Source organism: Chiloscyllium plagiosum, unplaced genomic scaffold, assembly GCF_037043375.1.
Source record: "Chiloscyllium plagiosum isolate Xiang-an unplaced genomic scaffold, Cpla_swu_hap1 HiC_scaffold_13, whole genome shotgun sequence".
Taxonomy (NCBI): Eukaryota; Metazoa; Chordata; class Chondrichthyes; order Orectolobiformes; family Hemiscylliidae; genus Chiloscyllium; species Chiloscyllium plagiosum.
Genome location: NW_028270151.1, coordinates 36,220,480 through 36,243,048, shown reverse-complemented (window position 1 = coordinate 36,243,048; position 22,569 = coordinate 36,220,480). Strand labels below are relative to the sequence as shown.

Here is a 22,569-nt window from a genome sequence, read left to right as displayed (position 1 = left end):
CCAAACATCCCAAGCAAGCTAGATGTTAGAATTTCAACATGAAATTAGAGTAGTGCCTCTGGCTCCAAAGAGCCTACGTGTTGGACACTGGCTTCTAACATTTGAAGACATATGTGCCCCACATTTACAAATTGGCATCTGCCATGTGGCAGCCTGTAAGAACCCTGATGGCACATTCCTGATCCACATACAGGGTGCTTCTGCACTTCAAAAGAATATAAAGGGGTAGGCAATTTAGCTCCCAAGCGTATTGCAATTTTAGGATCATGGCTGATGTGATCTTGCCCTCAACTTCATTTTCCTGCCAGCTCTCCATAACGCTTCAACCCACAACTAATTAAAAATATATCTATCTCCTTAAATTTACTAGCACAACAGTAATGGATAGTGAATTCCTCAGATTTATGGGCAGCACAGTGGCTCAGTGGTTAGCACTGCTGCCTCACAGCACCAGGGACCCAGGTTTGATTCCTGCCTCGGGCCACTGTCTGCGTGGGTTTCCTCCAGGTGCTCCGATTCCTCCCCCAATCCAAAGATGTGCAGGTTAGGTGAATTGGTCATGCTAAATTGCTCATAGTGCTAGGTGCATTAGTCAGGAGTAAATATAAAGTAGGGAATGGGTCTGGGTGGGTTACTCTTTGGAGGGTCGGTATGGAGTTGTTGGGCTGAATGGCCTCTTTCCATACTGTAGGGAATCTAATCTAATCTAATCTAATCTTCAAGACCCTTTAAGAGAAGTATTTTGCTTTATCTCTGTGTTAAGTCTACTACCCTAATCCTAAAACTGTGACCTCTTGATCTAAATTGCCCCACATTAGGACTACTTTACTTTTTACTTTGTCAATCCCCTTTAGCATCTTAGATAGATTAGATCTCCTCTCATTCTTATAAACTCCAGATAGTATAGACCTAAACTGCTCAAAATCTCTTCAAAAAAGACAAAACCCTGCTTTCTGGGATTAAACGTCTCTGAATTGCCTCCAAAGCAACTAAATCCTCCCTCTTCAGATACAGGGACCAAAATCGTACACAGTACTTAAGGTGCAGACTCACTAATGCCTTATACAGTTTCAGCAACACTTTTATCCTGAATTCCTTTACCAAAAAATGCCAAAATTCCATTTCCCTCCTTACTACCTGCTTACCAGCTTACTGGTTTTTTCAGTGTTCTTCCTTGAGGTATAACAACAACTGTCATTGTAGTGTTGTTGTCAGGATACTACGCAGTCGGACATGTACCCCACTTATGTATTAGCTGTATTCACTCTATCATAGTGTTTATTCGCTCTGAGCCTACCTGGATATTCACAACATTTCTGCCTTGCAGCGCCTTAGCCTTGCATTTGCAAGATGTACACTGTCAGCTAGAGCTACCAGGCTGATAGTATTTTCGACCTGCCTTGCCATTTAGCACAGACACTAAGGCAGGAAGTTTGTCATGATTGCCAGCAAGCTTCAGTCAGGCCAAAGGAAATAGCCTTCATTCCAGCACAGTAAGTCAAGGCAGCCTCTGATACGAGTCCTAGAGTTTGGACATGGTAATTCAGCTGCTCAAGGCATTCAAAACCAAGGTTCTTTCACATAAAAGGTGGGCAGCCAAATGTCAGAGCTGCTTGTCTTGGTTCTTTCTGCCCTGCTTTCCTCCTGGAATGAGAGAGAGGAAGGTATTAACGGAGATGAAAGTGAGTGACAGTGCTGTTACTTTGGTGCAGGTAGAGAGGTGTCCTGAGTGAGTGAGTAGGCAGTGCAGTGGGCATGCAGGGTTAGTGGTGTTGGGTTCTGTTGGGTGATAAAGAGTGAGGGGAGATGTTACAGGCAATAATGAAAGTGATAGAGCATGAGCCTCAGTGGGGGCAACAGTGGAGATGTAATGAGTTTGAGGCCTCAGTGGAAAATGGCACTTGTGCTAACAAGGTGGAATGGTGGCTCAGTGGTTAACACTGTTGCCTCACAGTGCCAGGAATCCGGGTTCGATTCCAGCCTCGGGCGACTGTCTGTGTGGAGTTTGCACATTCTCCCTGTGTCTGCGTGGGTTTGCTCCAGTTTCCTCCCACAATCCAAAGTCGTGCAGTTTAGGTGAAATGGCCATGCATAGTGTTCAGGGATGTGTAGGTCAGGGGTAAATGTAGAGTAATAGGATAAGGCATTGGGTCTGGTTGGGTTACTCTTCAAATGGTCGGTGTGGAATTGTTAGGCCAAAGGGCCTGTTTCCACACTGCAGGGATTCTAGGATAACAGAATGAAGAAAGACATTGGCTTTCCTCCTGAAGTGAGTGGAATTCCTCCAGATAGCTGAGACTACACTAACTAGCATGGCAACCTTATGTTGTGGCATCCACTTTTGGTCCTAATAGCAATAACTTTGGAAGTGAACGACTTGGAGCATATAGTTAATGAGGTTATTTGGCAAGATATAGCAAAAAGAAATCTCACTGGGCCTCCTGGTGAGAATCTCAAACAAAAATTTGATGCAACTTGCACTTTGCTAAAAAAAGTAAAGTTTAGTCCATAAATCATTTCTGAAAATCAGAATTTGATTTTTGACTGGTGCCTGTTTTTGACTGAACCTTATTTTTGAGTGACACGAAACTAACTCTGTCCTTCAACCTAGATACAACAGTGTACTTACTGCCTGCTGCCTGAGACCGGATCTTGCAATATTGCCCAATGGGGATATGACAGAGGTATGAAAAGTACAATGTTTCTAGTCTAGCTATGTTTAACTCCTAATTTAGTGAGATGATTCATTATCTCATATTTTGTAAAATGTATTAATTTTGTGAAAACTTGAGCTCATCCTCAGCTGCTGTCTGCTATTAATACATCTGTCCATGACAGTATAGTAGGAGTGACCACCACACAAATCAGTGTGGAGACCAAATCCCATCTTCCCTTCATGTTGTTTGGTGCTATCAATCGTGCTAAATGAGATAGACGGTGATCAAATCTAGCAACTCAAGACTGGGCATTCATGAGTTGTTGTTAGCCATCACCAGCAGCCAAATTGTACTCCAACGCAATTTGTAACCTCTTGGCCTAGTATATCCCCCACTCAACGATTACCATCAAGCCAGCAGACCAACCCCTTGTTCAGTGAAGGCATACCAGGAGCACGCATGCCTAAAAATGAGATGTCAACCTGGTGAAGCTACAAAGCAGGCTATGTGCCTTACAAGCAGCATAAGTGGCAAGTGATAGAGCTAAGCAATTCCACAACCAATGGATCAGGTCTACGCTGTGCAGTCCATGCCACATCTAGACATGAATGGGCATGGAAAATTAAGCAGCGCACTCGAGGAATATGCTCCAGAAACATCCCCATCTCCAATAATAGATGAACCCACCATATCAGTGCAAGCTAAGACTGAAGCATTCGCAACAATCTCCAGTCAGAGGTGCCGATTGATTATCTATCTCGACTTCCTCCAGAGGACCTCAGCAACACAGATGCCAGTCTTCAGCCAATTTGATTCACTCCATGTCATTATCAAGAAATGGTTGGAGTCACTGCATACTGCAAAGGCTATGGGCCCTGACAGTAATCTGGTAATAGTACTGAAGACAAGTGATCCAGAACATGTCATGTCCCTCGCCATGCTGTTCCAATACATTTACAACACTAACATCTACCTGACAATATGGAAAATTGCCCAAGTATGTCTGTACATAAAAAGCAGGACAAATCCAACCAGGGCAACTAGCATCCAGTCTCAAAATTCTCAAAAATCACTACCATCCCATCTGTTTACTCTTGACCATCAGTAAAGTAATGAAAGGTGTCATCAACAGTGCTAAGCAATAACCTGCTCAGTGATGCCTGGTTTGGGTCCCACTGAGGCTACTCAACTCCTGACCTCATTACAGCTTCGTTTAAACATTGACAAAAGAGCTGAATTCCAGAGGTGTGCTGAGAATGACTGCCTTGATATCAAGGCTAAATTTGACCAAGAATGCCATCAAAGAGTTCTGGCAAAAGTGGAGTAATTGAGAATCAAGGGAAAACTCTCTGGTGGTTGGAGTCATACCTGCCACAAAGTAAAGTGGTTGTGGTGGTTAGAGATCAGTCATCTTAATTCCTGTATATCTCTGCAGGAGTTCCCAAAGGTAGTGTCCTAGGCCCAACTGTCTTCAGCTACTTCACCAATGATCTTTGCTCAATCATAAGGCATGTTCGCTGATGACTGTACAATTTTCAGCACTATTCATGACTCCTCAGATACTGCCTAATAGTCCTCATGCCTAAATACAACAAGATCTAGATAATAGCAGGCTTTGGTCGACAAGTGGCAAGTACCATTCATGCCATACATGTGCCAGGCAATGACCATTTCCAACAAGAGAAGATCTAACAATCACACTTTGACATTCAGTGGTATCGCCATTACTGAATACTCCAGTATCAACATCTTGTGAGTTACCATTGACCAGAAAATTAACTAAGCTGGTCATATAAGTACTGTGGCTGCAAGTGCAGGTCAGAAGCTAGGAATCTTGCAACAAGTAATTCATGTCCCAATTTCCCTGAAGCCTGTCCATCATTGACAAAGCATGTCAGGTGTATAATGGAATAAGTCCCAGTTATTTGGATGAGTGCAGTTCCAACAATACAAGAATTACAACACTCTCCATGACAAAATAGTCTGCTTGATTGGCCCTACATCCACAAACATCCACTCCCTCCACCGATGCTCAGTTGCAGCAGTGTGCACCATCTATAAGCTGCTTAGCAGAAATTCAACAAGTCTCCTTAAACTTCACCTACCAAACCCATGACCACATCATCTAGAAGGACAAGGGTAGCAGATGCATGGGAATGCCACCAAATGCAACTTGCCCCCTAAACCGCTTGCCATCCAGACTTGGAAATTTGTTGCCGTGTCTTTAGTGTTGCTGGGTCACAATGCTGGAATTCTCTCAGCATTGACATTGTGGGCTTATCTAAATCAAGTGGTTTGCAGCGGTTCAAGGAGACAGCTCATCACCACCTTTTCAAGGACAGCTCGGGATAAATCTTGACTGCTGGCCCAGCTAGGAATACACATGTACCATTAGTGGATTTTAAAAATATCCATAACTCTCCTACCGATGTGATGATAACTTGCAGTAAGTCTAGTTCTCCTCAACCTCAGTACTTGCTGACCTTCCTTGGCTCCTGACAAGCAACGTCTTGACTTCAAAATTCTCATTCTTCAAAGTTTACAAATTGCGGCCTTTCCTGTCCTTAGCTCTGTAATCTCTTTCAAACACATAACTGTTTAGAAAATTTGCCGTCCTCGAATAACAGTTTTTTGTGTATTCCCAATTTTCATTGCTTTACCATTCGTGGCCGAGAATTCTGTCCATACATCTCTTAAGCTTTCCTCCCTTACACATTCCTTAAAGGGTGGTCAATCATGGAATTTGCTACCACAGAGGCTGTGGAGGCCGAACTGTTGAACCTATTCAAGAGACTTTTTGTTTAGACATTAAAGACATCTAGTCAAGCGAAGCGGGCATAGGCGTTGAGATGGAGCATCAGCTATGATCGTATCGAATGGCAGACCATGCATGAAAGCTTACTATGGCATACTCCTGCTCCTAGTTTCTATGTTTCAGTATTTCTTTGTTACTTAAATTTTTTTTATTTGGCTCATGTAATACTTTTTTTTAAATACTCCCTGAAGTGTCTTGGGTTTTTCTGTATGATAAAGATGCTGTATAAACATAAATTCTTGTAGTAAGAAACACCCTGCTGTATTTGTTTATGCTTGTGTAAACAGGGTCAGAATTTTATTGCTTACTTGGATTGCTTGCCTTGTCTGATTTGGCAGGCTCAAATGTTGCAAAAAAACACAAACATACTACATTTGGTGGTCTGATTATTGAAAGAGTATTTGTTCAGATCCCCAGCATCAACAGTTAATTCATACAAACAATCCATATATATATGGATCGTCATATCCAAAGGCTCATCGCAATTGAGATCTTTTTTAAAACAATCATATTATACAGGCAAGTATGACTGATTATTGTGTTTCTATCAATTGAAAGACTTTTTTTGTGAGGAAGTTACTGAATATGACAAAGGAGCAGACTCTGCTATTTTTTGGGTAGTACCGTTGGATTCTTTGATGTCTACCTGAAGATGTAAATGGGGTCTTATGAAGATAGAGAGTCAATAGACAATAGACAATAGGTGCAGGAGTAGGCCATTCAGCCCTTCGAGCCTGCACCGCCATTCAATATAATCATGGCTGATCATTCCTAATCAGTAACCTGTTCCTGCCTTATCTCCATAACCCTTGATTCCACTATCTTTGAGAGCTCTATCCAACTCCTTCTTAAATGAATCCAGAGAGTGGGCCTCCACTGCCCGCTGTGGCAGAGCATTCCACACAGCCACCACTCTCTGGGTGAAGAAGTTTCTCCTGAGCTCTGTCCTAAATGGTCTACCCCGTATTTTTAAGCTGTGTCCTCTGGTTCGGCACTCACCCATCAGTGGAAATATGTTTCCTACTGCCAGAGTGTCCAATCCTTTCATAATCTTATACGTCTCAATCAGATCCCCTCTCAATCTTCGAAACTCAAGGGTAAACAAGCCCTTGAATATACAAGCCCTTCATGTCATTGAATAGCATCTTGTAGATTATATTTACTGTATCACTGGTGGAGGGAATGAATATTGAAGACATTAAATGAAATGCCAAGCAAATGGGCTGCTTTGTTCTGGATGATATCGAGCTTCTTGTGTTATGTTGGAGTTTCAGTCATCCAAGCAAGCAGGGAGTATTCCATTACGCTTTTGTGTCTTGTAGATAGTGGATAGGCTTGTTTATACCCTTCATAATTTTGTACATCTGAATCATGACCTCTCTCGTCTCTTTGCTCTAAAGAAAAGAACCTCAGCCTGTCCAGTCTCTCTTCATAACCGAAACTCTTCAGCCCAGGCAACCCCCTGGTAAACCTCCTCTCCACCCTTTCCAGTGGAATCACATCCTTTCTATCATGCAGATTCCGGAGCTACTTCCAGTATTCTAGTTGTGGCCTATTAAATGTTTTATATCTTTCCAGCATAACCACCATGCTCATAAACTCTATGCCTCAGCTAACAAAGGAAAGTATACCATATGCCTTCTTAACCTCTTTATACACCTGTCCTGATACCATAAGGAGCTGGTGTACACACATAGGAGATCCTCAGAGCTTCCCAGAATCCAACTATTCATCATGTATTCCTTTGCATTGTTTATCCTGCCCAAGTTCATGACTTCACATTTATCAAAATTTAATTTGATTGGCACTGATCAGCCCATCTGGTCATTTATATCCTCCTGTAATCTGAGGCTGTCCTCACTATTTACCAGGTGAAATGAGGACTGCAGATGCTGGAGATAAGAGTCAAGAGTGTGGTTCCTGAAAAGCACAGCAGGTCAGGCAACATCTGAGGAGCCCAGCACCATCCCCTGCCACCGCAGGAATTACAAATTCTGCGCCCACACCTCCTCCCTCACCTCTGCCAAAGGAGCCTTCCACATCCATCGAAGTTTCACGTGCACTTCCACACGTGTCATTTACTGTATCAGTTGCTCCCAACGCGGTCTCCCCTACATTGGGGAGACAGGATGCCAATTGCAGAGTGCTTAAGAGAACATCTCTGGGCCACCTGCACAAATCAATCCCACTGCCCCCATAGCCAAACACTCATCTCCCCCACCCAGTCTGCTGAGGACATGCAGACCCTGGGCCTCCTCCATTGCCACTCCCTTACCACCTGACGCCTGGAGGAAAATGCCTCATCATCTGCTTCGGGACCCTCCAACCCCATGGCATCAATGTGGATTTTATCAGTTTCCTTATTTCCCCTCCCCCAACCTTACCGCAGGTCCAACCTTCCAGCTCAGCACCGTCCTCATGACCTATCCCATCTGTTCATCCTCCTCCCATCTATCTGCTCCACCCTCTCCTCCGACCTATCACCTTTACCCCCACCTCCATCCACCAATTGCATTCTCAGCTATCTTCCCCCACCCCCACCCCCTCCCATTTATCTCACTACCTCTTAGGCTCCCAGCCTCATTCCTGATTAAGGGCTTTTGCCCAATTTTCCTGCTTCTGGGATGCTGCCTGACCTGCTGTACTTTTCCAGCACAGCACTCTTAACTCATTATTTACAACCCTATCAATTTTTGTATTTTCTGTGACTTATGATCAACTCTTCTACATTCAAGTTTAAGTCATTCATATAAGCCATAAACAGCAAGGGCCCCAACATTAACACCTGTGGGATATAGATGACCAGTCATAAAAACAACCTTTACCCATCACTCTCATCTTCCTTCAACTCAGCCAATTATGGATCCAATTTGCCAAATTTCTTAGATCCCGTGGGCTTCTACCTTTGCTATCTGTCTCCCATGTGGGGCCTTGCTGAAGTCCAGATATATTGCATCGAAAGCGTTGCCCTCATATACACACCTGGTCACCTCTTGAAAAATTCAATCTAGTTGGTCAGACGTGACTCCCCTAGACAAAACCATGCGGAGTGTTCTTGATTAATCCATGCATCTCCAAATGCAGATGAATTCTGTCCCTCAGAATTGCTTCCAAAAGTCTCCCCATCACCAAGATTACCCTTTAGTTTCACATTTTATTCCTTGTTCCCCTGAACACTGGTATTACATTAGCTGTCCTTCAGTCCTCCAGTATCTCTCCTGTAGTCAGAAAGGAAGTGAAAAATGTTGGAAGAGCTCCTGCTATTCCTCCCTGGGTCACTGTTTAAGTGCTCTTCTGAAAGAAGCTAAAATAAATAAAGTAAGATTAATTGACTGGGTACCTGGATAACAGATGGAGTATAATATGGAAACTGTGAGGCTATTCACTAAATATAGGATAGATTCTTTTTTTAAAAGCCAGAAATTGTAAATATTGAGGTATAATGGAACTTAGTATACTTGCATAAAAGATGAGTTACCATGTAGATTCAACAAGCAATCATGAAGGCAAGTGGCACATTGAAATTTGTTACAAGTGATTGAAATGCAAGAATAAGAAAGTAATGCTTCAACTGTGCAGTACTATGGGCTCAGTTCCATCATTGAATATATTTAGAGCTGAGACAGCCAGTGTTTTTTTGATCTCTGAGAATCTGAGAGCATAGGAAAGTGGAGTTGATGCAAAAGATCAGCTGGAATTTTATTAAATTGGCATAGCAGTCTTCGTGAACGTGTATGGTTTACATCAGCTCCTATTTCTTAGTTCTTAGGAGATTTACTGGAAGTGTAGCAGGGATGTGGGGCTTCAGTTATATTTTCCTTGAAGCAGAGAATGTTATGCAGCGATATAATAGGTGTATCCAAAATCATCATTTTGGTGGAGAAACCCCTTTTCCAGTTGCAGGAGAACATTAAAACTACACACAGGTATTCAGAAGAACCGATGATGATGTAAGGAGGAAAATCATTATTGAAAATCTATCACATGACAGTGGTGCAAGCAGTTCTAGTACTTGCATAAAAGATGAGTTATCATGTAGGTTCAACAAGCATTCATGAATTGGATTAAAAATTGAAGAGATAAAATTCACAGGCTAAAGAGGAATGGGCAGGGAAGTGTGACTAATTGGATAGCTCTTTGAATGACCTGAAGAGACCGGATGGGGACTATAGCCTGTCTCTGTCCTATATTATTTTATGATTCTATTTATGTTTGGATTGCTAGATGTTTTCCATTCCTGTCTCATTGAAACAAGCTTTATGAAAACTGTACCCAGTCAGCCCTCTAACTACAATCCTTTGGATTTGTTCCAACTTTTGGACACTTCTTTCCAAGTTGCATCTGGATGAAGAAATTGTCCTATTGTCATTCTTTGCACAATTCAGACTTTCAGAAAGAAGACTGTGGGACACGTTGAGGATCATTTGAGCTATTTCTTAGTCAATGCTTTGCTATATTTCAGTCACCTTCTAGTTGATATATACAAGACTGCTGCAAGAATGAGTCCTCGTTGGAAAAAAATAACTTGATTTCATTGCAGTACGTAGATTACATTTGGTTTTAAAAAGCTGTAAGATTTTTGAGCATCTTCTAGAATTACGATTTTGCCCTTCTATGTTGCATGGAAGATGAAGGTAGATTAAACAGCTTATAAATATTTTGTTTTTCTTCTGTAACATCTTTGTTTTTGCAAATAAGCTGCTACATGTGCACACTTAAGATATTGTTTTTCTGAGGTGATGGTGTTCCTTTGCTCTATGAGAGCACAATGTTTCTCTTACTTGCAAGGCAACACCCAGTTGCTCTATCATTTAAAGCCTGAGTGGATTCCACAACTTATTAGAAATCCCATTTGGCCTTCAGTTATTTGGAGATGTCAGAGTATCTTGGTAATATTACAACATTACTACCTGCATCAGTCCTTTTGTCTAAAAAAGTTAATAAATGAATTGAAAGTTCTTATTGAGTTCCTTATAATGACAATATCGCAAAAGTATTTAATTGATTTTTAAATCCTGAGGTTTGAAAAGTGTTACATAAACAAAGTTTTCTTCTCTTTCACATGTTGACTTACAAATTAAGAATATAAAATAAATTTCAAGAAATATGGAAGTATTTCATTGTTTTAATTGACTTTTTCAGCTCTATATCTAAAATGAAGTTTTCACCTTTAGATATAGTGAAATTGCAAAAGCACTGAATACTTTTAAAAAATTGCTTGTATATTATTTTGTACAAAATAGAAGTAATTGAACTTGAATTTGAACCTGATTTAGCATTGGAGCCAGAATTATTCTTCTGTTTGTTTGGTTTATAGGTGGGAGAACATGGAGCTAATTTGAGTGGAGGACAACGACAGAGAATCAGTTTGGCACGTGCTTTGTACAGTGACAGAAGCATTTATATTTTGGATGATCCTCTCAGTGCATTGGATGCTCACGTAGGAAACCACATCTTTAACAATGCAATTAAAAAGCAGCTGAAATGGAAGACTGTTCTCTTTATCACCCATCAACTTCAGGTAACATGCCATGAATAAAGGAACTTGTGTTATTATGGAACAGCAAAAATCTTTGAAGTAGACAAGCAAAATAAGAACTAAAATTCCTTTCATGATTTTTATTTTTGATAAAATATGATTTTCTTTGAGACTGCTAGGGAGTCCAATTATTTTTTTCTCATTCACAGCCCTTTTCAACATTAACATCTACAACAGTGCAGGAAATGTTTCACTGTGATTGCAACCTGTATAAATCTCAATAGTTGTAGAATAAAGAAATTATTAGAATTAAGCTTTACTGGGATAAATTGGAGTTTTCTTTTAAATTGATACTCAAACTTGCAAATATAGTAAACCTTACAATGCACCAAAATAACCTGTAGTATCTAACATTTGGGGACCTCTTGGAAAAAGTTTGCTACTGAAATGAAATTTTATCTGCTGTTTATAATTAATTTACTTGAGAGACAACCTGTTAAGAAGCACTTGGATAATTGACTGGTGAAGTGCATCTGAAACTTAACTCACTTCGAGCCTAACTCTTTGGCCACTAAATGTCAGGTTGTACTTGACAATATTTGCAGGGTAGTGGCTTGGAGTATTCTGCATGTTTTTATTGGGCATTTCAATTTTGCCTTGACAGTCCAGATTGAAAAAAACAATTTCTATGAGCTTACTTTAAATGTAGGCAATTGATTTGGTGTTGCATTCTTTAAGTTAAGTTGTACTTTCATGTTTGTATATGGAGATTAGAAGAACAAGGAGCAATGGGAGAGATAAAGTACCAGAGGAATACTTTAAACCTTGTTAACCAACTTCATTGCTCACTGTAATGATTGTGCTGATTCATTTCAGCTCTATTATCATACCATTGCGATGTGTTCTGGATAAGTACTTCTTGGCTTGTTCCAAATGAAGTTGACTGCTGAGAGTGCAGTGTCAAAGACAACTGAGAAGACAAATCTGAAGTTCATATCACAGTCAAAATTAATTTAAAGAATGAAGATGATTCAAAGAAATGTTATTTACTATAATTAGTTTAAAGTAGTTTAAGATCCAAAACACTAAATTTCAATCAGAAAACAAGTATTTTTAAGACAAACCTTTAATTATTGTAGTGGAACTCAGATGGGTAAAAACATTTGATCATGATGGATATGGTGAACAGGGAAAACAGGATATGATGACAATTTGGAGCCCGCAGGGGCTAACTTATAAATATATCAAGCCAGTAAGTTGCTTTGTTTTGTGGTCTTGAAAAATAGGATTTTTTTTTGAAAATGCATAAATAGAATTTAATTATTAACGTAGTATAAGCAGGCCTGTATTGGTGACTAAATTTGGTCATAAACTAAAGTGCAAAATGTTGAACAAACCTGTAGTTCATCAAAAATGTCTACGTTGTAAAGCTGCATTAGGAATTAATTGATTGTCTCTCTAACTTGAGCAGTATCTGGTAGACTGTGATGAAGTGTTGCTGATGAAGGATGGCTGTATAACTGAGAGAGGGTCTCATGAAGAGTTAATGATTTTGAATGGTGATTATGCTGCAATGTTCAACAATCTACAACTGGGAGATACTCCACATGTTGAGGTGAATTTATTTCTGTATATGGATATGCATTTCATGTATAAGGTCTTTAGATTTTGATCTGTTATTTGTTGAAGTAATGGGTAGTCTTTAGGCTCCTAAGAAACATTGTTGAAATATTATGTTGTGAATGATCTGAACTATACACATTTGATTATTTGGAGTATTATCACAGAGCAAACAATGGTAATATGTAATCCATTCAGACAACTAATTATAGGCTCAGGTTCTTGAGACGTGAGAGTAAAAGATAACGTTTCAAAATGAAAATGATTAGCAAACATTTAAAATGAGACCTTGGGCAAGTATTCAATTGATATTTTAAAGAATGTCTCCTGTCACCCGAAACGTGCTACTACCAAAGCTTCATGGAGGTCAAAAATCAGTTTTTGGAAACACCTAATTTAACTGGTCCTAGTTGCAGTCCATAATATGGCAAACAGTGTGAAAATGAAGCACTGGATATAGAAGGAAGTAGGAAAACACTAAAGACATGTGTTTTTAGAATCAGCACCAAAACACATGGTGAAAAAAATTCTGAAGCGATAACCAAAGTTTAAAGACAAATCTCTCCTGAGCAAAAAACATTCTTCTCTCACCCCAACAAATATACCCATAGTGCACAGAGCTGAAAGTAAGCTGCACCCTTTTCACTCCCTCCACAGAGAACAAAGGTGAAAAAGCCAGGTTTTGAAGAAAGGCAATCCCAACCAAACCCTGGAGGAAATACAGATAACCACACGCCTGACCCCAATACTTGCCAAACAGATTCCAACACCCTCCCGACTAAGAGTTTATTGCGGCAGGCCTAAAGCAGCACCATACCAAACATTGTATCAGTTTCTCAATTTCTACAACAGCTTGAGCTAAACAGTAAGATGCCCATGGGTGGACTAAAGGTTAGAATTAGATTAGATTCCCTACAGTATGGAAACAGACCCTTCGGCCCAGCAAGTCCATACTGACCCCCCGAAGAGTAACCCACCAATTCCTCATATTCATCGCTGACAATGGGCAATTTAACATGACCAATTCACCTAATCTGCACACTTTTGGACTGTGGGAGGAAACCGGAACTTCCGGAGGAAACCCACACAGAGAATGTACAAACTCCACACAGTCAGTTACCCAAGGCAGAAATCAAACCTGGGTCCCTGGTGCTGTGAGGCAACAGTGCTAACCACTGAGCCACCGTGCTGCCCATGTAAATCATCACTAAACAAAATAATGGAAGTGTGCCAGTTTCAAAATTAACTGTTTAGCCTTTTATGTAAGCTGGCCTAAGAGATATGAAACTGCAAAGGGAGACGCAGTCCCTGATAATTTCTTCATACGTTATGTATGCTGAGCCTCATCTTCACTAAACAGGGAGATTGACTTTCTTCAACTGCAAAAGTGAGGACTGCAGATGCTGGAGATCAGAGTCTAGATTAGAGTGCAGCTGGAAAAGCACAGCAGGTCAGGCAGCATCCGAGGAACAGGAAAATCGACGTTGCGGGCAAAAGCAGTTCATCAGGAATGAAGGCAGGGAACCTCCGGGGTGGAGAGATGCTGCCTGACCTGCTGTGCTTTTCCAGCACCACTCTAATCTTTCTTCAACTGCAGCCCCTCCCACCTGTTTAATGCCAAGAATGAGAACAGGAGAACTAATCACAAATAATGGCTCATCCTCAACTCCCAGTTTTAAATTCTGAATTGAATGTTTAAAAATCATGGCTGTATGTTTCATATTCACATAACTTTGAGGGCAGTTTCAAGTTATTTTCATTTTATCAGGAAATCATGCTACTGAAGTTGAAAATGAAGCTGTGGAAAAGATTGTGACTTCAATCCACCTTCAGCCCACAGTCTTGACCACATCTTAACTTGAATAAATTGAATTAATTTATTATGATTCCTAATGATTGTATAGTGAGCTAGATCCATACGAATAGCTTGTTTTGTTTAGAGGACAATTTTTGTTTCGATCCAGGTACTTAGTAGGAGTAAAGCCATAAGATTCCACAATTTTAATAGCTTACATTATAACATTCAGAATTAGCATGAGGTAAATATGAGTAACTGACAAAACTGTGATTGAAAACCCTACACATCAGATCAAATTGGAGATGCAATCAAGACAGCGGTCATGGATTTCTCAGCAAACTCCCCCAACCCGGCCTTAGTCACCCTGTGGTTTACCAACTCTCTACAAAAGACTTTTAACTCTTATGTTTTGAAAAGCTAGTCTTCAAAATCTCTTAAAAGCCTCTTGTCATGGACTGGCTCAATGACTGCTTATGTCTTGGTAGTCAGTCTCCTTTCCATGCTGGATTTTTGAGGCTGCATTTCTACAACTCATGAATACAATATAGACAGCTAGTTTCACAAAACTTTTTTGAGATCTAATCTTTCTCAGCTACACCAGGCAAATACTGTTACTGCTGCACCGAACTGTCAGTGGAGTGATAGTTCCCAGAGTCTCAGCTGCACTGAACCATCAGTGGAGTGATAGTTCCAAGAGCCTCTTAGCCCCCAGTTCTCTGGGCATCTTCCATTGCTGTTCTCAGCTGTTACTCCAGCTCTTAACTGCACTTTCTTGCTCCCAGGACTTCTGCGAGACTTAATTATCCAGAACTTGGTACAGCAGCATCAGTTTACTTATGGAACCTTTTTCCCTATTCCTCTGCACCTGACTGCATGCCATGGGCTCTCACTTTATGCCCTTTCTGTTCCTGTGGTCCCTTTTTGTCCCTGTTTCCATAGCAAAGGCAGGTTGTTCCCTTTACAGTTGCAGGAACTGGCCGTTTAAAAGGAACAAAACTGAGAAGTTTGTGCAGTCTGCATTGCTGCTGTTGTGCACATGTGCAAGAATTGATGGCTCATCAGGAAATGGAGCTCTCACTGGAATTTAAAATAAGGAAAGTTTGCTTTTTGTAACAAAGTTCAATCAATATTGACAGAATATTTTCTCAAGCAAAGTATCACCTATTCAAACGTAATCCTCCAAGTAAGAGTTATGACTTTGGTCCCAAAATTCTTCATTTTCACTTACGTTGTGATATTTTTGGAAATGGATTGGTGTGGAAGGGGAGAATTTGAGTGAGCCTTTCACAATTTCCTTTTCTCTATTAAACTGTCAGAAATAGCCTGAGACAGTGAGGTTTTTTTTGGTGAAATCAGAACCATAGCTAGCAATTGCTGAGACACTAGTTATTAGTAGAATCATAGAATCTCTGCAGTGTGGAAACAGGCCATCTAGCCCAGCAGGTCCACACCGAACAGCATCCCACCCAGATCCATCTCCCTACCCATATTTCCCATGGCTAACTCACCTAGCCAACACATCCCTGAACATTATGGGCAATTTAGTGTGGCCATTCTGCCTAACTTGCATATCTTTGGAATGTGGGAGAAAACTGGAGCACCCGGTGGAAACCCATGCAGACATGGAGAGAATGTGCCAAGTCCGCACAGACAGTCGCTCTGGGTGGAATCAAACCCGAGTCCCTGGTGCTGTGAGGCAGCAGTGCTAACCACTGAGCCACCGTGCCACCACTTCCCAATAATCAGCATGGTTTTCAACTCGTCAAAAGTGTTGCATATGTAATAGTTAACCATCTACATTTTTTCCAAAAAAACTCTAGTTTAAAGCCACAACTTCCATGTCAGATAATATTTACACATCCTCTAGTAATTGTGGAAGAGATTTATGTGACTAGTAGGTATAGTTATATGATTAATTTGACATTGCTGAGGATGATACTTTTTTTTAAACATATCAGATTTATCTTTGAATCTTGTTTAGCACATTCTCAAGGGCTTCTTGTCTCTCGTTCTTGAGATTGCCAAACCATTTTAATTATCATTGGACATGTGTCTGGCTATCATGTATGGCTTCTTTTAGTCTAAATTTTGATAAGCAGCAGATGCCTTCTGTTAGGTGAGGTCAATCTGAAATTTGGTAAACAAAGCAAATGCATGGAATCCCATGCTGTTTAACTTATTTTGTTTAAAAAGAATACAAGAATTGCATCTACAACAAGTAATCTATTCTTTGTTTTAAAGTTAGCATGAGGATTATGGACCAACTTGCTGTGTAAACTTTGAAGTGTGATTAAAGGAGCATTACTTAACTATCTGGTGGTAAAATTGTTATATATGATCTCAGGAGAGCATTGGTTCATCTCCATTCTACCCTCTAATGTTACGTTTTTGGCTTATTTTAGGTAAACAAAAATAACTTGAACAATTCCTTAAAGAAATCTCAAGAAAAAAGCCAGACTGGATCTGTGAAGAAAGAAAGAAACACAAATAAGGCGGCAGGTGAATTCATAATAGAAACTTATCATGCCATTAGGTTTCCCATTAATCCCATTAACATTGGAATGTAGAAAAATGTCTCAAGATGCTTCACAGAATGTAATTTCAAAATAAAAGATGCTGACCAAAGGCAAGAGACTCAGCAGGGATGGTCCAAAGTTTGTTCAGAAATAGTCTTGAGCAGAGCCTTACATGAGCAAAATAGACAGCAATGTTAAGGATATGATGTTTAAGTGTATTCTTCAACTAAACAAACAACTTTAAAGTGTTAGTGACTTGACCAAACTACATATTTCCAATTCTCAAAAGCAGTATCTGAAGCCATTTCAGTAGGTCTTCTCATTCTAGGTATATACCCACACTCTGAAGATGTAACAGGTAAAACATGGACTTAAATCGTTCTTTATAACAAAATAGCTTGAGGATTTCAAAAGTGAATTACGTTTGGAATACAGTGACAGTTAGATAGATAAACATAATACATTCTGTGGCTGTGCAGTCTCTCACAATTTGGTCAGATCAGTATGTTCTCCATGAGCTATGTTGTCCAGGACATGTGAAGAATGTTGTTCTTCAAATAGTGGTGGAAGGGGAGTCTTTAACTTCACCTAGGCAAGTAGATTGGGCTTTGCATCATGTGATATTTGAAAGCTAAGTAAAATACACACTTCTTGTTCCCAGATGTTTGCAATCAGCAGAATTAACCTCGGTTGTCATTGGAAAGATTTGTGAACTAATAGGGTGGAATCTTCCCAAGGACTGAATGATTTGGGCATGATGGGGGTATCATGTGAAATCAACACTGAGGAACTTGCTGCCATTGAGAGTTAAAATTCCCATTTTGCAACTAAACGTTGAACATTGAGATGAGATTCTTGCTAGTGAGGTCTATGATCTTATTTTTACATCATCACACCTTGTGTTATGCAGTTTACATAGAAACAGAAATTAGGAGCAGCTGTAGGCAGTTCAAACCTTCAAGCCCCACTCTGCCATTTAACATAATCATGGCTGATCTTATCCTGGTCTCAACTCCACTTTACTACCTGCTCCCCATAGCCCTTTATCTCACTTTTCATCAGAAACATGTCTATTTCTTTCTTGATTCTGTTGATTGATTCTGCCTCTACAGCATGCTGGGGCAGTAAGTTACACATATTACAACCCACTGACAGAAGTAGTTTCTCCTTATCTCAGTTTTGAACCCATCTCTTCTCACTCTATATCTATGACCCCTTGTTCAAGACTGCCCCACAAGGGGGATGATCTGTTCAATGACCACCTTATTAATCCTGTTTAGCATTTTATACACCTCAATTAGATCCCTCCTCATTCTTCTGAACTCCAGCAAGTACAGGCCTAAGGTATTCAGCCATTCTTTGAATGACACCCCTTTCATCCCTGGAATCAAATTAGAGAGCCTCCTCTCTGAACTGTACCACCACACTTCCAGATGTGGACTTGCTAACACCTTATATAATTGTGACAACACTTCTCATTCTCCCACCTGCTAGATAGAAATGAGATAAGTTTGAAAATTACCAGCTTCCTAGTTGCTCCTTCAGATCTTGATCAATCACCAACATATTAAGGCATGGTCCTTGGGCAGCAACACCCCCCGACCCCGAGTCCAACAGGCCAATGAAGTCACTTTTGGCAAATTGGAGTGTTGAATACCGTTCGTTTGACATGTTCAAAGCAAAAAAAAACGAGCTATGGAAGACAGCTGCACACTGCCAGCACTTGACAGAGTGCATAGCTCAGCTGTAAAGGTGGTGCTCGCACCGTGAATCTTGAGAGATTCAACAGTGCCCAGTAATTCATCTTATGGTGTGGGAGACCAATGATTGAGGTACTATAGGGGCATGGTACACAGACAATTTGTCGAGTTTGGGAAGAAAGCTCACAAGGAGTAATGGAGATAAATCTTCTGTGAAGCTTAGCAATATTCACACTTGACTGACTTCTGATGATATTCTGCTGTAATTTTTTTTATTATTGAGAATACTGTGCATGAGGCCAGTTGAGAACACAAGTTTTAGCACTTGAAAAACAAGACATTTATACAAAGCTGTCTTCCATAGACGTCTGTGATGCAGATGATTGTTTTTATCTTGTGCATTTATGTGATCTTCCTTGACTTTGGAAGGCAGTAGGGAGGACATTTCACGAAACATGAATACAGTACAAAGTTACATAAAGGTAAAGTGGTTTTCTAAACCTTTGAATTGATAAGTAATCATAAACAGCAATAATACACAAATGCGGGAGTTACCGGTTGCTGTAATATTAAATTTCACAAGACAAAATGTTTCATTATGCTTCGAATCTTTCTCTTTCTGGCTTAAGTATCTATCATATTGTACAATCCTATGAGCTGTAAAGATGGTGCTCGCACCGTGAATATTGGGAGATTCAACAGTGCTAAGATTATGTAATCTTAAAACAGCCTGAGAAATTTTGGGAAAGCAAATCTTAGCAGGACTTAGACACTTAATGGTAAGGTCCTCGGGAATGTTGCTGAGCAAAGAAACCTTGGAGTGCAGATTCATAGCTCCTTGAAAGTGGAGTCGCAGGTAGATAGGACAGTGAAGAAGGCATTTGGTATGCTTTCCTTTATTGGTCAGGGTATTGAGTACAGGAGTTGGGTGGTCATGTTGCGGCTGTACAGGACATTGGTTAGACCACTGTTGGGATATTGCGTGCAATTCTGGTCTCCTTCCTACCGGAAGCATGTTGTGAAACTTGAAAGGGTTCATAAAAGATTTACAAGGATGTTGCCAGGGTTGGAGGATTTGAGCTATAGGGAGATATTGAATACGCTGGGGCTGTTTTTCCTGGAACGTCGGAGGCTGAGGGGTGACCTTATAGAGGTTTATAAAATCATGAGGGGCATGGATAGGATAAATATACAATGTCTTTTTCCTGGGGTGTTGAGTCCAGAACTAGAGGGCATAGGTTTAGGGTGAGAGGGGAAAGATATAAAAGAGGCCTAAGGGGCAATGTTTTCACGCAGAGGGTGGTACCTGTATGGAAAGAGCTGCCAGAGGAAGTGGTGGAGTCTAGTACAATTGCAACTTTTAAAAGACATCTGGTTGGGTATCTGAATAGGAAGGGTTTGGAGGGATATGGGCTGGGTGCTGGCAGATGGACCCAGATTGGATTGGGAAAGCTAGTTGGCATGGCCATGTTGGACCAAAGGGTCTGTTTCTATGGTGTACATCTCTATGACTCTATAAATAAGTATAACGTAGCAAAATGGAAGAAATTTAATTATCTATTGCAATAGATATTAAAAATGAACTTCACACATCACTGTTAGAAATGCTTCATTTTGGTTTCAAGTACTGTCATGTTAATCCTTTTGTTCCTAATTCATCTGTTAGAATTAACTATGGTTTAAAATATGATTGCAATAATGGATGTGTAAGATTCTGAAAGATTTTAAAACATTTTTTGATCTTTGAAATTTATTGTCTCCTTGATTGGCAGTAATTTCACGAAGAACGTATGTCTTCTGTATTTTATAAAGCCACTTTATAGATTCATGGAAAATAGGTGCAGCCATTCAGCTTGTACCACCATTCAATATGATCACGGCTGAGCATGCATAAACAAAGAATCTATTAGTCCTCTGTTCAATTGTGGATAACTTGTATTTTTCCTTTTATATTTTTTTCTAGATCAGCTTATACAAGCGGAGGATAAAGGGAAAGGTTCTATACCATGGTCTGTGTACGGTGTGTACATCCAGGCAGCAGGCGGCCCTCTTGTATTTTTCCTTGTGATGATTCTTTTCGTCCTGAATGTAGGGAGTGTTGCTTTTAACAACTGGTGGCTTAGTTACTGGATCAATGCAGGCAGTGGGGTAAGAAGTGGGACTGCTTTACTGATATCTTAAAGAAAATATATAACATAAAAAGCGATAAACTGAAATTGATGAGATGATATCCATCTTGAGTAACTTCAACTCAACAACACAAAAACAGATATTCTAGTCATTACCACGTTGCTGTTTGTTGAAGATGGCTGTGTGCAAAGTATCTATCATATTTCTTACAATACAACAGTGACTACATTTCACAAGTACAGCTAACCTTTTGTTAACCAGAACCTATGGGACCAGGAGTGTGCCAGTTGATCAAATATTCCAGATAATCATGATGTCCATATAATAAATGTAGAAACACACACTAAGTAATAAAAATTACTTAAATAATAATCCAACTTTGCTTTAAATAATACTTACCGGCAGAGAACCTTCTCACTAGCACCCTCAGCTGACTGCTTGAACATTGCGACAATTCCAATAATATAGTAAACTTCTGGCATTTCAGGTTTCTCAATTTTTCTGGTTTATTAAGAGTGCCGGTTCATTAGGTGCCAGTTAAAACAAAGTTTGCTGTACTCAATTAGCTTTATGCGCTTTGAGACATCCAGTGGTAATGCATAGAAGTCCCTTTAGTTTGTATTAAGATTTTATTCATGCCTGATCATTTTTAATTACGTTTTTCTTCCAGTGATGAACTCTTCAATTCCTATATGCAAATTATAGCTTGTCCCAAGTTAGGAGAAAAATTCCACTTATTGTCTTCCCAGAATCTTCCTTTACGGTCACCATGCTCTGGTCCTCAGCATGCAGAACATTATCACCTGGTACTATTCTTCATTACTGAAAATGGGAAAAAGAAATTTTAGTCTGTTGCTAACATATTGGGAAAGGCTTTCACCACTTACTTCTTCAATATTAAAATGAATGTAAAGATTTTTGAAAAGTTAGCAAAATTTGGTCAAAGATTTGCAGAAGTGCTTGTAGCTTTTATGATGTGAGATGGTGGTTTAGTGGTAATATTGCTGTATAAATCATCAGAAGTCATATGACACCAGGTTATAGTCCAATAGGTTTATTTGAAATCACAAGCTTTCAGACCTCTGCTCATTTGTCTCTTCATCTGACGAAGGAACAGCGCTCCAAAAGCTATCACCTGTTAGCCTATCATCTGGTATCGTGTGACTTCTGACTTTGACCATGCCAGTCGAACACTGGCATCTCCACATCCTGGAAAATTATGCAGAAGTCTGAGTATGCAAGTTCAAATCAAATGTACATCCTTTTAAAAAAGGTAATGTGGCAGCTAATTTTAGAGACATCAAGCTCCTAAAAGCAATAGTGAATTAAGTTACCAGGTTATTTGTTTTAAGGATTTGTTGAAGAATAAATGTTGCTTGAGACACAGAGAAAAACTATTTCCTTCTTCAGTTGTAACATAAGATGGTAATAAATTTGCTGACTTTTAATCTCCTATGAGAAATTGTTATGGAAATTTTAATAAACAACCACATGAATTCTATTTCAACATTTAAGTATATTCATTCATACTTCTGAATGTTGAAAGCATTTAACTCAGTGTTGCCATTTCTAGCCAGATTTATCAACGAGTTTTGAAAATCTAGGAACTTGGATTTGTAAGAGACCATTTGGGCGATGTACTATGCTGTTCATTGAATATGGTATGATCCTGTTATGGACTCTATCTCATCAACTTAATTAAATGATGTTGATGTGGAACCTAGTATTTGATTAGCTTTGTTTCTGATAAAACTTCCCAGGGAATTATCAATTTTTTTTATTGAAGCATGCTGTTTCATTGTGCCAGTGTTTGAAAGTTTCCAGTATTCTTTCATGCATGCCAGATAAACAGGT

The 22,569-nt window shown here is 39.8% G+C and overlaps 1 protein-coding gene across 5 annotated transcripts in view; it reads left to right on the top strand.

Moving 5' to 3' along the window:
- Window positions 1–22,569, top strand: part of abcc5 (ATP binding cassette subfamily C member 5) — a 140,009-nt gene that overhangs the window by 64,735 nt on the left and 52,705 nt on the right. For all 5 annotated transcript variants that reach the window (XM_043702368.2, XM_043702371.2, XM_043702370.2 and 2 more), the window contains 5 exons: window positions 2,612–2,684; window positions 10,790–10,993; window positions 12,423–12,566; window positions 16,772–16,868; window positions 20,549–20,733. In XM_043702368.2, the coding sequence (XP_043558303.2) occupies window positions 2,612–2,684; window positions 10,790–10,993; window positions 12,423–12,566; window positions 16,772–16,868; window positions 20,549–20,733 (703 nt within the window). The remainder of the gene's footprint in view (window positions 1–2,611; window positions 2,685–10,789; window positions 10,994–12,422; window positions 12,567–16,771; window positions 16,869–20,548; window positions 20,734–22,569) is intronic.